Raw genomic sequence first — 13933 nt, 5'->3', positions numbered from 1 at the left:
CCCTAACTCTGGCGGCTCATAAATCCCAGCTGAGCCGTGAAACGTTGGTGGGGTGGGCCCCAGCCTGCGCCAGAGAGCTGCCAAGGAGGTTTGGGTGGAAGAACTGTCCCTGTGCACTAGGGATGTGAACGGGTCACCAGTCAACCGGTGCCCTGGAGCAGTCCCCCACCCAGCAGCCTGCCACGAGTGGAGGGCTGCTCCAGCCCGGCCAAGCCCCCGTGCAGGGCTGCCAGCTCCCAGCAGGCTGGGAGCCAGTAGCCCTAGATGGGCCTGGGAACTGGGAGCCAGGAACCCCGCAGGCTGAGGGCTGCTCCAGCCAGCTTGGAACAGTCCCCCACCTGGAATCCCACTTACTCAACTAACCAGTTAAACGTTAGGTTAACCTAACCTTTGACCGGTTTACTGACTAATTGGGATTTTACATCCCTAGTGTGCACCAAGGAAGTGTTTTGGGCGCTAGCCTAAATAATTTCATTGGATTTTGTTCTGGGGCCGCGCTCTGCAGTGAGTGAAGAGCTTGAGACTTGGCTAACGAACAGGGAATGGTACAGGTGCCTTGTGTGTGGGCTGGCCTGACAGCGTGGTTCCCCTTTGCAGTGGAGGGAAATCATGCAGCTGAATTCTCTGTGCATGGCTGTGGAAATACAGCCCTGGGGGTCTGAGTGAAACTGAAAATAACCTGAATGCACAGCCTGCCCTGGCTCCCTCAGGATGGGCCAGACGTGACCTAATAGGGCTTTTTTGCTTCTCTAACTTTGCTGATTCTCTGGCCAAAAGCAAGCGTGTCAGAAGGAAAGCAGAACTAGCTGAGTGACGCCCCCCCCCCCCTGCAACCATCCTGCTGCTGCAGCAGCGAAGCCAAAGGTGCAGAACAGAGCTGGGCTAGGCAAGCTTTTGGTTCTTGGACTTCCCGCTGCACAGTTCAGCTTGGGTGGTATTTTAACTACAGTTTTGCATTGAATATTTCCCAGTAATTGCGCTTAAAGATGGTGTGAAAACCCAGAGCTAGCGGCTTGTCCTTGCAGGCATGTCGGGCCTAATGGTTTTCAGGGGCTGCGCTTGTCCCCCATTGTCACAAACCAGGCGTGTCACTGGATCAGGCATTTACAGGGATTTTGCCAGGTGAAAACCCCACACGTCAGTGCATGAATGTAGCTGCAAGGGGACCACACGGTCCTCTGCAAAACCCTGGAGTGTGGAGTGTCTGGGACAAGGTGGAGAACAGGACTCAGCCAAACTTAACCGTGCGAATCCGGTGAAATTCAGCCGGTCTCCCAGATGGGGAGTGGACGGGATGCGAGGGGGCTTTGCAGAGCGTTGCTAGTGTGTAGAAAAGGGAGGCATGTGGGCGAGTTTGGGGGATGAGAGATGACTCAGACCCCAGACCACAGCATCACTGTGGGTGTGTCTAGACTACATGCCTCCATCGACGGAAGCATGTAGATTAGACAGATCGGCAAAGGGAAATGAAGCCGCGATTTAAATAATCGTGGCTTCATTTAGATTTAAATGGCTGCCTCGCTCTGCCGATCAGCTGTTTGTCGGCAGATTGGGGCAGTCTGGACGCGCCGGGGTCGACAAGGAAGCCTTTGTCAATCGGTGCAGGTATGCCTCGTGAAACCAGGTTTACCTGCGCCGATCGACAAAGGCTTCCTTACTGCACCGATCTGCCGACTGCACCGATCTGCCGACAAACAGCTGACTAGCTGTTTGTTGGCTCAGCGCGGCAGCCATTTAAATTTAAATGAAGTGGCGATTATTTAAATCGCTGCTTCATTTCCCTTTTTCGAATAAACTAATCTACATGCCTCCGTCGACGGAGGCATATAGTTTAGACGTATCCTGTGGCTCTGAGTGGCTTGGCCAGCAGCGGGGACTCCCAGCTGAATTGCCGGGTTAATGGAGCAAGCCCTCTGAGCTGATCCAGTTGTGAACCCACTTCTTCTGGCCAAGCTGCTCAGAGTCACCCAGGGTCTCGCAATGTCCTGCATCGGAAGTGGGATCCCCACAGCAGCTGGTGAATTTGCATGGTTGTCTTCCCATACCGCCACTGTGTGGAGAACACACGGATGGTTTGCATTTCTACCTGGAACAGCTGGTTCCCTGAATCGCTCCCTGAACTCCTGCCAGGGACACAGACACTGGGAGAGATTTTATCCATTCAAACCCCACATTCATGTGAGCTATGGGGTGGGCCAAATCAAATCAGACCCATGCACTGAAAATAACCCTTCCCCACCCCTCCAGATGCAGCTGTGCTGAATGGCTATTCCCCACCGCTGCTCTGGCATCAAAGAGGAAGCAGCGATCTTATCAGTCAGGCTGGGGTTTTCTGATCTAAACAGCAGCTGTGGGTTGGGGAAAGAAAACACTTACTCAGATTTAACCTCTTGAGACCCTTGCATATTTTAATGCTCACACTCAGGGCCCCCACCCTAGAGGAGCAGCATGGAAAATGTTGCGGAACGTGTGTGAAGTCAAAGCAATCCCTGGTTTAGTTTCTCTCCTAGCTCCCACAGGACACGCTGCTATTTAAGAGCGAGTGGAATAGCCTTAGCCAAGGACGAGCCCTGGCTCCTATGAGAAAATAGCGCGATACAGAACTGTTGGTGGCCTCATACATTCAGACAGCTATAGAACAAAATGCACTTTTTAAATGCAGGGTCTGATTCTCCGTAGCTCCCCCAGGCCTGCTGACAGGGGAGGGCAAAAGGGTAGTTGCCCCAGGACCCAGCCATTCAAAGGGGTCTGAGGCTCAGTGGTCAGATCCCTAAGCCCTTTAAATTGCCTCTGGATGGCCGCTTGGTCCTGCTCTGAGGTGGGGGGGGGCAGTGCTGCAGTCCGGATGGTGCTATTGATTGGCAGCTCCAGCGCCGCTCCTTCCACTTGAGGCACGCTCCTTCTAGGGCTCAGAGCTGCCCCCCACCTTGTCCTGGGGCCTGTGGAAGCTGTCAGCCCCCCTGAACACCCCCTGTCTTGCCAGTCCTTTGGTGCTTAGCACATGGATGTCTGATATAGTCAACACACAAATCCACATACAGAACAGTGAATATATGTGCACAATATGTACATGCTTGTGCAACCAGAACTTACACATATCTATCTATCCATCCCCATACACCCTAGCTGTCTCTCATCTATCTATATATCAATTAGGGCTGTCAAGCTATTAAAAATTAATCATGATTAATTACGCAATTAACACATTTAATCACGATTAATTGCACAATTAATCACGTGCACTGCCCCTTTGAAATGCTGCGACGGCGTTTCAAAGGGGCAGCACTGTGGAAGCCCGGGATCAGCTAGAGTCCTCGGCTGACCCCAGGCTCAGTGCAGCTGCCCCTTTGAAACACAGTGGCAGCGTTTCAAAGGGGCAACTCTGTGGGAGCCCAGGATCAGCTGGAGTCCCCAGCTGACCCCAGCTTGGTGCAGTGCTGCCCTTTGGAAAGGCCACCCTGGTGTTTCCAAGGTGCAGCACCGTGGAAGCCCGGGGTCAGCTGGAGACCTCAGCTGACCCCGGGCTCCATGTAGCACTGTTCCTTTGAAGCACCGCGACAGTGCTTCTAAGGGGCTATGCAAGGCGGAGCCCGGGATCATCTGGGTACTCCATCTGATCCCGGGCTCCACATTGTGCTGCCCCTTTGATGCGCCATCCTTACACCTCAAAGGGGCAGTGCATTAGGAACCAGGGATAAGCTGGAGTGCCCAGCTGATCCCCGGCTCCATGTTGCACTGCTCCTTTGAAGCACCGGACTGGAGCTTCAAAGGGGCAGTGTACCACAGACTGGTTACCTTTGAAGGGTCGGACCGGTGCTTCAAAGGGGCAGTGCTGCACAGAGCCCGGGGTCAGCTGGGGACTCCAGCTGATCCCATGCTCCTAATGAACTGCCCCTTTGAAGTGCCGGAGCAACGGTTCAAAGGGGCAGCGCAGCATTAATGCCTGCGATTAACACATTAAAATAATTAACTTCCCTGCGTTAATAACAGGCATTAACGCACATCAATTGACAGCCCTACTATATATACATCCATCCCCATACACCCTGTCTGTCTGTCTAATCTATCTATCTATTTATCCATCACCATACACTCTATCTAATCTATCTATCCATCATGGGAAAGCCTGAAAGTTGACGGAAGTTGAGATGCTTTTCCAATCTGTCCAAACTCCACTGGTCTAGCAATCAGACTGGCAAATCAGAATGGCGGGACTGTGAATCTTTCGTTTCTCTGAATGAGGCGGCATCACTGCAAGGAAGGGCCAGGATATTGCCATGGGTTGGCTCTGCTCCTCCACAAATCTTGGGGGACCCGAAGGGATGTGAAAATGAAACTTATATCCGCTCTTCTGGCCTCTCTTCCCAGGCAAGCTTAGAAGAGCTGAAAACTGAGCATCAGTTAGGTCAGCTCTCCTTTTCTCCAACCCAGGCAGCCTCACCTGATGTTTAGCCATGTTGAGGCCCTTTTCAGAGACACTGTAATCCCTGGATCCAAAGGCGTTCTCTGAAACGCGTTTCTCCTTTACAGAAAGAGCCAGGCGTTCCTGGGGGCGTGAGCATGCTGTGCGCTGGGGTAACATGCAGGTCAGTGTGAATGAACGCTAAACAGGGCAGTGCTAGAGACTTCTCTGACCAGGGAGCTGCGGCCTGCTTGGAGCAGTCCGCAGGAATAATGACAATGGAGAAGTCTAAGGACTCTGGTCACGTCTACACCATGCAAACTGAACAGACGTAGCTACAGTACTGCAGCGAAGCGGACCTAACCCATAAATACAGGCACAGCTACAGAGATGGAAAGGATTTTTTCCATCCCTGCAGGAGCCCCGCCTCCCCAACACATGGTATGTAAGTCAACAGCTTCATTCTTCAATCCACCTAGCTGCAGCACCACCAAAGGGGCTCACACAGCTGCAACACACTGGGGTGTGGCATCTTCACAGCCCTGGGCCCTGTCACTACGTTGACCTAAATGTTAAGTGTAGAGCAGACCTGAATCATATTTGTACAGAGCTTAAATCATAATTCTGCCCATTCCAAAGCCCCTGCACATAGCCAGAGCAGGGCCTCTCATGCCAAGTCCCGGGTACCTCAAAACTGATTCCCATTGTGGGGCTGAGATGTTCTTGATGCAGAGAAACTCATCTCCCAGGGGTGTCCAAACGCTGCAGGGCTGCAGGCAGGCAGGCCTGGTGTTTGACTTCGCTGGACGTGGAATTTGTATTTCTTATACAGCAAAGTCGTCATGTGCCAGGAAGCTGCATGTGCATGTTATGCTAATGAGTCCTCTCATTGCCAGGCACTATGTCAGCCCAGCAAGGTGCTCTAAGGAGCCCCAAATAAACCCAGTGCTCTTTAACAGGCCCGGAAATCAGTCTCCCGGGACATGGGACATGCCTATAGAAACAGATTAGCCTGGGGGAAACTAGCACCCCTAACGCACTGCCCTGAGGCTGTATGCAGAACCCTGTGGCTGTCGGGGAGTTGTGTGTGAGTGGATCCCGGGCAGCATTAGGGATGTGAATGGGTAACGGATTAACTGGTTACCTGGTGAGCATTACCCTTAACCAGTAATGGTTAACCGGTTCCCTGAGGGCAGCCCCCTACCCGAGGGCTGCTCCAGCCCTGCAGGGCACCCACATAGGGACACCAGCCAGCAACTTGCTCTGCGTGGCCGGGGCTGGGAGCAGAGAGCCAGCAGACCAGCCCCACGTGGGACTAGGCACGGGAGCCATGTGGACTTAGGGGCTTCTCCACCTGGGCTGGAGCAGTTCCCCACCCATTTAACTGGCCAACTGATGAATTGGGATTTGACTCCCTCGGCAGCATGGAGCCGTTGCTTTGCTCTCCAGCGTGATAAAGAGAAATACCCAAAACAGTGGGCGGGGAAGGACGGTCCCTCCCGTGAGCCCGGGGACATGCCGATGCAGGCCCACCCGTGCACCTAGCTCCAGGGTGTGTCCCCAGTCACAAGCATTGAGCTTCTTCGCCCCCATGTAAGAAAAGCCTCAATCGCAGCACCTGCCAATGTCCTGCGCAATGACTCCGTGTCCCCTTCCCTTGTGTCCCCGGGCCTGTGTCCCTTGCAAGCTGGTTTTCAGTCTGCAGACCGGCTTGGCTTTCCCACGTCTTTTCTTGTCCTCACACCCCCTCCAGAGACTCCTCGGTCCAAGGCAGCCCAGCTCTGCAGGGGAGGTGGACGAGGCTCCGTGGTGAACTGGACAGAATGGGTGCTCCTCCCGTAGAAGCCCTGACTGCCCGGAGGGGACTCTCTTTGGGGCCATGGCTCCCACTCCGCCTGGTGCGCTATTTCCCCCCCCAGTTTGATCGGTGCATTTTCCCCTACACACACACTCAGGCTCCTTTTCAGCCCGTCCTTCGCAGAGCAGGAACAGCCGAATGGCTGCAGTGGGGTCCAGATTCCAGTCCCGCGTCCGCCCCTCCCCGCTGCAGGCTGCTCGGAGCCCTATAAGGCCCACGGGAGGCCTAACCGCCAAGCTGAGCTATTTATACTCCTGGCCCGGCCCCGCCCACTGACACATCACGGATCCGGGATCTGTTTTCCAGCCCAGCCCCAGTTGCCACCAGGCCTTTCTCGGAGCTGCCCAGCCTCTTGGTGGGCGTGGAGCGGCTGTTCTGATTCATCCGCGAGGCAGGCGACGTTCTGTGGGGGCCTCTCAAACAGTCGCCCTCCCCAGTAGAAAAGACAAGACCCTGCAGTCAAAGAAATGGGCCAGGTGCCTCCTCAGGACTGTCAGAAGTTCTGAAAAATAGTCCCCACCACACCCGTGTGGCCCGATTCCACCGAAAGCATCCGTTTGGGCAGGCCGGTCTGTGTTGGGTGCCTGTTTCCTTCCCCCTACCCAGAGCCGCCCTGACAGGGACAAAGGGGGCACTGGGCAGCATGGGTCGAGCACTACCGCTCGAGGGCAGAGTTTGAACAGAGCTCAGCAGCAGGTCACACGTGTTGAGGGCCAGGGGCTGAGCTTTTCAAAATCTGACCCTCGAAAAGCAGGATCTTGTCATTTCGAAGGACAAGCCCGCTTGTTGCTGGTGGGGAGGAAGCCGCCGCGGTTCTCCTGCGCCGTGACAAGACACGCTCTCCTGTCCCAGGTGAGTCACCCAATCAGTGGCTTTTCTAACTCAGCGAGGACCCCTGTGGCTGTAGGGACTGGCCCCAAAGGAATCCAGCGCCTGATTTGTTTGGATGAGGAAATGGGTGCAATCTGTCTCGCCTCTCTTGGCAAGCGGCCCAGCTCTGACCCCAAGCTGCCCTCCCAGATGGCCTGAGGGTAGGCAGGCAGCACTAATAGCCGCTCTGGGGAGGCGAGCTGCAAATATGGGCACACAGCCCCTCTGCCACCCAGCTCCTTGGGCACCAGCGTTCCCCTTTGTGACAGGGACATTAGGGCGACACGGTGCTTTGGCCGGGAATCACAGCTTGTCCTAGGCAGCGTTCTTCTCGGTGGCTGCGTCATTTGTGATCGGCTTGCTTGTTTTTAACATTGCTCCCGGGGGCTGATCCAACTCCTGCCACGGGCACTGTAAAGATCCTCACGGCAGTAGGAGCTCGATCAGACCGTAGGGGTGTGGAGTGTGTGTGTGTGTATGTCTCTGTGTGTTTGTGTCTGCCTGTGTGTGTGTGTGTGTGTGTGCACGCAGGCATGTTCCCTGGGTGTGGCTGCTTTTTAGTACTGCGTGTTCTCTCCCGGACTCTAAGGCGGACAAGACAGACATGCTTGATGCTCAGCTCTCCAGACCACATTCAGCTGCCAACAAGACACAGAGGAACCCCCGCTGGTTTTCTCTGTGCTCCTATGATAAGGACAGTCCCACAACAGGGCACTGGCTTTAATCTGCCCTCCTGCCACATGTAGTCCCAGGGGTCTTGCTTGCACTCAGTGTCATTCCTTCCTTCCATAACTTCTCAAGACGTAATTTGCAGCACTAGATGCCACAACCAGGCATCCTTCACCTATTAAAACTGACTTCTCTTCTGCGTCCTGCGGCTTCTCCAAGGCGCCGCTTTCTTCTGAACTAAATCCACCTGCCCATCCTTCTTTGGCAAACCCCCCTGGGAAGAGGCTATTCCTCCTCTCCTCTGTCCCTGCCGGTTTATTAAGCAAATTTGTCCCCCCCATAATAAAACAAACTCCGAAATCTTTGCATGCTTCACCCCTGGCTACTGAAATCACAAGGGAGCAGGAAAGAGCATCACACTTGCTTAACGAATAGCTGCAGTTAAAGGTTGAGAATGGAATTGTTCAGAAACACGAAATGAACAAAAGGAGCCCCAGCAGCATCCCAACTAGCCCTCTGTTGAAGGTGAATTCTGGAAAGCACTGAGCATGAGTTGTGGGACTCTGGGACTGGTCTGTGACTATTCGTTGCTGGTTTTCTACAACCACAAGTGGGAGTTTTCCAACTGTAAACTCTCCAGGACAGCAATAGGTATCATGATGATTGTGTCACAGCTGTTGGCGCTTTGCAAACAACACACAATAATTGTTACTCAATAGATGAAGAAGTACTTAGCCCATGAGTAATCCTGTGGGCATTCACAGGGCTCCTGACACAAAAGGCATGTTTCAGCATATGCAAAGAGACAGAATCTGATTTGTCATAAATATTATAAATTCTAAGATCATGATCAGTTATCAATTTACGAAGCGTGTTAATCTTGGTTCTCCTAGCACACGCCTTGAGCTGAATCCCACTTCCTTTACTCAAAGGAGTAGAACCATCGGTTTTAATAGGGCTACTCAAACGAGTGACCCAAAATTGGGCCCTGCAACCCGATATTTTTGCCAGTAGTCTTTCATACAAGCAAGCTGCGGTAGAAACTGCTGAAGAACCTCAGCCCTGTAGATGGGTAACTACACAGCTACACAACTTCTGAAAACAGAAATCTGCCTGGCCAAAACCTTCCCTCCCCGCATTCCTGGGGCAAACCTGTCAACTACACAACCATGAGACATCCCTAGATGTTGTAAACACTGCCAGTTAACCCCAGCCTCAGAACCATACAGCCTTGGGGACCACTCACTAGGGGATAACTGATGAATGATTAGTGCAGGGCAAAGGATGGGAGAGTGATATTCTTTAATACCCAATCAGCTCTTCTGTGAAAAAATCATAGTTCTTGCCTTGCGAATCGTTCAAAGCTGGCCCCATGGGCCAGCAGAAGCATCCAGAAAGAGTAAAGGCTGACACCAGTGTGAAAATTTCTCTGTTGACTGCAAAGCTATTTTTCCATTGTATGCAGGGGAAAGTGGCCTGGAAAAATACACCCAATTCTTCCAGGGGATTCCCTGTGATCTGTCAGTGGTAGTCATAATGCTCATTACAGGATCACCTTTGACACAGCTAACACAGCAGCAGAGTGCTAGAGAGGGCTGTCAGTGTTGTGCTAGTTAAAACATAACGATTATTGCTGTCCATCCCACCCTCGCTCTCAGGCACTTCAAGTCAGGGACTCCCATGGATTTTGCTGTCCTGCCCACGCTCCAGACCAGGACTCTATGCATGACTTCTCCTCCACAAAGGAGCTTCATGCGGCTCAGTGGTGTTTGTGCACTAAGCCGCACCCTTGCCCCCAGGCCTCCTTCAACTCTTACTCTTGCAGCTTGTTCTGGGCACGAGGACAGAGTTGTGCAAACTCTACTGTGTGATGAAAGGTCGTGCATTTTTTAAAGTCCTTGCAAGGCTGTGTTTTCCATGAAACAGCCCTTCAGTATTACCCTCGGGCTTTAACGCTTAAGTGGGGGGCGGGGGTATCCCATGCGGAAATCCACACTGAGTTATTCGGTCTGGATTTCAAAACGTTCTTCCCATTTTTTACAGAACAACTTTGAGCTGCAGAAAGTCTCACCTCTGTCCCTCTCTCAACTGATTCCAACTCAGGAGCTGAGTCTGAAACTGATGTGAGTTCTGCCTTCAATGGAAGCAGGATTGGGTGTTTTGGACTGGTTTATTTATTTTGCATGAGGAATCTCCAATGATCACAACCAAGAGCACACAATAAAGAGCAGGCTGTCATGGTGCCAGTCCTCCAGGAATCAGGACCTGGCCATTTCCCTGCTGCTTTGAAATACCTGCCAGAGATGGTATGCCTGAGCTTCCCCTTTCACTCCCCTCCCGTCCCATGGTTTGTTTCCACCCTCCGTTTTTCGCTGCTGGCGCTAACCCTCTATGCAGGCCCAGGACTCAGAGCTTCCGATAAGAGTATTTATAAATCTGTTTAGGCGGCTGACGTGACCTAGTATCTTTGAGTGTTTCAGCCTCCATGATATAACTATAAATGCTTAAGTGGTGAATCAGAGAACTCTATCCGTCCCGCTACTTGCTAGATTCCTCAGAACCCGCCTGACTAGATCTCCTTTCAAACTACACTAGTAAGAAGTGCTGTGGATATTATGGGGTTTTTCTTCCCCCTTTCCCTGTGAGCTGCAGTGGATGTTTCTCTATTTATCCCTCACACCATCTATTATTAACCCAGATGCTTCTAACTATCCTTATCTCATTAACTGTCCCATATGGTTTCTCTTCGGCTTCCCCAGCTCTGCAAAGCGAAGCTAAACCCCAACACATAGAGGAAGAGGAGGTGGGAGCCACTGGCTGCATTTGTTTTGTTTGTTTGCCTGTTTAATATTAAAAGATTAAAGGCGAGTTCAGCTCTTAGGGGAGCAGCGGCTGAGTCTCCATTAGAGTGAAACTGAATGACTGGAATGCCTAGGATCTGAAGGAATCTGTAACATGCGCTGGATCATATTGAATTTTACAATGTGGCAAAAGCTGATCCAAGGCTTCGGAAAAGGGGGTGTGGATGAATTCAATGTGCACTGCATTTTCTGTCTAATGTCTCTACTATGTCCACCGGGAGTATGATGTTAAACATCACTCTGGAGTTATATTATTCCATGGTATTGCTGCAGGATGCATATTATAAACCCACGCAAGCCCCACTGTGTCTGGTCACACTAAGGACCTCATCCCTGCTAGTCTGCAATGACCGATTTAAACTGTCCCCCTCCAGCTCCTAGTACACTTTTATTCCTCCTTTAGTTAAACAGCTGTCTCTGCTAGGTATCCAAACTCTGTTGGTCTTTTGCAGGAGGGTGTTTGAGGCTAGTCTGAGCTTCTTTATGCAATTTCCTGTATTCATTTTCTCTGAAGTGCAATAAATTATCACGTTAAACTTTCTGTCTTATGTGCTGTTCAGCTCCCTATGTATGGCACACTTAGAATTATAGAATCATAGAACTTCAATGCTGGATGGATCTAGGGGAGCTGTGTGAGCTAAGCCACCATCATTCTAACCCGCTGTGGTGGTACCGTTAGCACTGAAAATGCACATTGACGGTGCCTGGGAAGTCTCTTACCTGATAGATCATGACTTTGAAGTTCCTTCGCTTCAACAGCTCGGCCTCATTGACCTCCAACTTCTTGATCTGCCCAGCTTGCTTCTCCAGGTTCTGCCGGACGGTTTTCACGTTGACGCTCACCTTGCGGACTTTTTCCAACATCTTGTTCACGGTGTTGCTGGTGGTGGTGTGTGATTTGGTGAGCTTGGTGAGTTCCCCCTGGATGCTGGCCACTGCGCTGTCCATCTCTTGCTGCCTTTCCTCCAGCTGAGTCTGGGTCAGCTGGATTTGATCCACCGCCCCGATGATCTTGTCCAGAAGGGTGAGTACCATCACACCATTGATCTGGTCAGATTTAATTGGATCTTCAGCTGCTGGCTCCTCGGAGGTCTCGGAGGGAGCTGGCTGCTCAATAATTTGCAGAGGAGTGTCCGCCATGATTGATTGGGAGTCCCGACGAGCAGAGCCTGGAGAAGCGGTTGCTGCAGGGAGCAGAGTGAGACGAAAAAACTGAACCCGAGCCCTAACTCAACTCTGCTGGGAGGCAAGCCAGAAATGCAGAGCACAGAGCCCGGCTCTGTGTGTGTGTGTGTGTGTGTGTATGTGCGTGCTTAAATTCAAATGGCACGGCACTGCAAAGCTGTCCAGGGAAACTGCCCTGCAAATTTTTCCAGGCTTGCAGGCCATTGGCTGACTCCACCTTAGCTATATAAAAGGAGCCACTGCCAAATGCCTGATGACCCACCCTTTTTGAAATGATTAAAATAGTTGGAGCGGAGGGGAGACGGTGGCGTTTGCATGCGAGCACAGGCACAACTCCCGGAGGAATGCAAAGCTCTAAAACTCCCGGCAGCCTCTTCTTTCCCATACGTTCAAAGGCATTCTGTGCAAAACTCCAAGGAATCTGTCCAAGAGGAAAAAACAAAACCCCGCTGTAAGCTGCCCGGGAAGCTGTGAGACAGAAACCAGCTCCTTCTGGGCACAGCTGTGTACATGAAAGGACGGCTGAAACAACTGCACACAGAAGTCCAGGAGCTTAGCTGGAAAATTCAAACCTCTTTGTCTCCAAATTCAAATCCCTTTGTCAAGCGGGTTGTCAATACAGGCAGTCCCCGGGTTACATGGATCCGACTTACATCGGATCCCTACTTAAAAACGGGGTGAGGCAACCCCGCACTAGCTACTTACCCCCAGCAGACCAGGGAGATGCGAAGCTAGCGCCCCCTCCCCCCAGCAGACTAGGGGGACGCGGAGCGGCTTTTCTCAGCAGACACCTCAGCTTGAGAATAAAGGACTGAGGGAAGTGAGGTGCAGGAGAATAAAACTGAGCTCTGGAGAAATGTTTGGCTAGAGTTTCCCCTACAATATGTACCAGTTCCGACTTACATACAAATTCAACTTAAGAACAAACCTACAGTCCCTATCTTGTACGTAACCCGGGGACTGCCTGTATTCTAAAGAGTGGCTTACACTCCCTCATGACTATTCATGGCATGTCCCTTTTGGATCATTCATGAGACTGAATTGCACACTCCTGACTGTATATTTACATGCATGTGGACACACACATGCAAGTACATACATGAGATAGGAGTTGGCGTGTTACTGCTGTGTTCTTCTCATACCTGTTTGTAGATTTGAATCAAGGAGTGACTATAAACCCAATAGCAAGCAGCAAAATGACCACACCCTCCCACCGGAGAACAGCCGGCTCAGCTCTGCAGTCAGTCCCCTGTCCGTCAACAGAATCTGAGTACGTGCTCTCAGCACGTGCCAGGGTACAAGTGCCGAAAGCACTGCCCAAAGGGAACAGAGGGCTGATTATCAGTGGTGATGATTAATTGCATGGCAGGGGGATCATACTCCTTACTGTGCTGAAGATAGAACAGGGGTTCCCAACCTATGGCTGTGTCTTAACTACATGCCTCTGTCGGCAGAGGCATGTAGATTAGACACATAGGCAAAGGCAAATGAAGCCGCGATTTAAATGATCGCGGCTTCATTTACATTTACATGGCTGCCGCGCTGAGCCGACAAACAGCTGATCAGCTGTTTGTTGGCTCGCGCGCTAGTCTGGACGTTCCCCCTGTCAACATCAAAGCCCTTTGTCGGCAGCCCTGTTATTCCTCGTGGAATGAGGTTTACCGGGGCAGCCGACAAAGGGCTTTGATGTCGACAGGGGGAACGTCCAGACTAGCGCGCGAGCCGACAAACAGCTGATCAGCTGTTTGTCGGCTCAGTGCGGCAGCCATGTAAATGTAAATGAAGCCGCGATCATTTAAATCGCGGCTTCATTTGCCTTTGCCAAAAAAACAAATCTACATGCCTCTGCCGACAGAGGCATGTAGTTTAGACGTACCCTATGGGTCGGGACCCAAATATGGGTCGCAATTACATTTCAAAAGGGTCGCCAGATGTCTCCCCAGGTGGCTCGTAAGGAGCCAGTCACACATGTTTTGAATTGCCTTGGGTCACCAAGTCTTCCTGAATTGTCAAAATGGGTCCCCATTGCCCCGGAAACGGCTGAGATAGAGGAAGAGCAGCCCCTGTCCTGAGGAGCTATCCAGTTAA

The 13933-nt window shown here is 51.8% G+C and overlaps 1 protein-coding gene and 1 long non-coding RNA gene across 2 annotated transcripts in view; one reads left to right on the top strand and one right to left on the bottom strand.

Moving 5' to 3' along the window:
* The window catches only part of CAVIN1 (caveolae associated protein 1), a 32366-nt gene extending 20312 nt beyond the window's left edge, over positions 1 to 12054 (bottom strand). Inside the window, exon 1 of the mRNA XM_006113120.4 lies at positions 11381 to 12054. Coding sequence (XP_006113182.1) covers positions 11381 to 11800 — 420 coding nt within the window. The 5' untranslated portion in view covers positions 11801 to 12054. The remainder of the gene's footprint in view (positions 1 to 11380) is intronic.
* LOC142821009 (uncharacterized) lies at positions 6555 to 11984 on the top strand. Its single transcript, XR_012898056.1, has 2 exons — positions 6555 to 7112; positions 9843 to 11984. It is a non-coding gene; the product is annotated as an uncharacterized LOC142821009 (long non-coding RNA).
* Positions 12055 to 13933: the final 1879 nt, after the last annotated feature.

This window comes from Pelodiscus sinensis, chromosome 29 (assembly GCF_049634645.1).
Source record: "Pelodiscus sinensis isolate JC-2024 chromosome 29, ASM4963464v1, whole genome shotgun sequence".
Lineage (NCBI taxonomy): Eukaryota > Metazoa > Chordata > Testudines > Trionychidae > Pelodiscus > Pelodiscus sinensis.
Note: the sequence above shows the minus strand (reverse complement) of the source record. Positions and strands in the feature narration are given on the sequence as shown.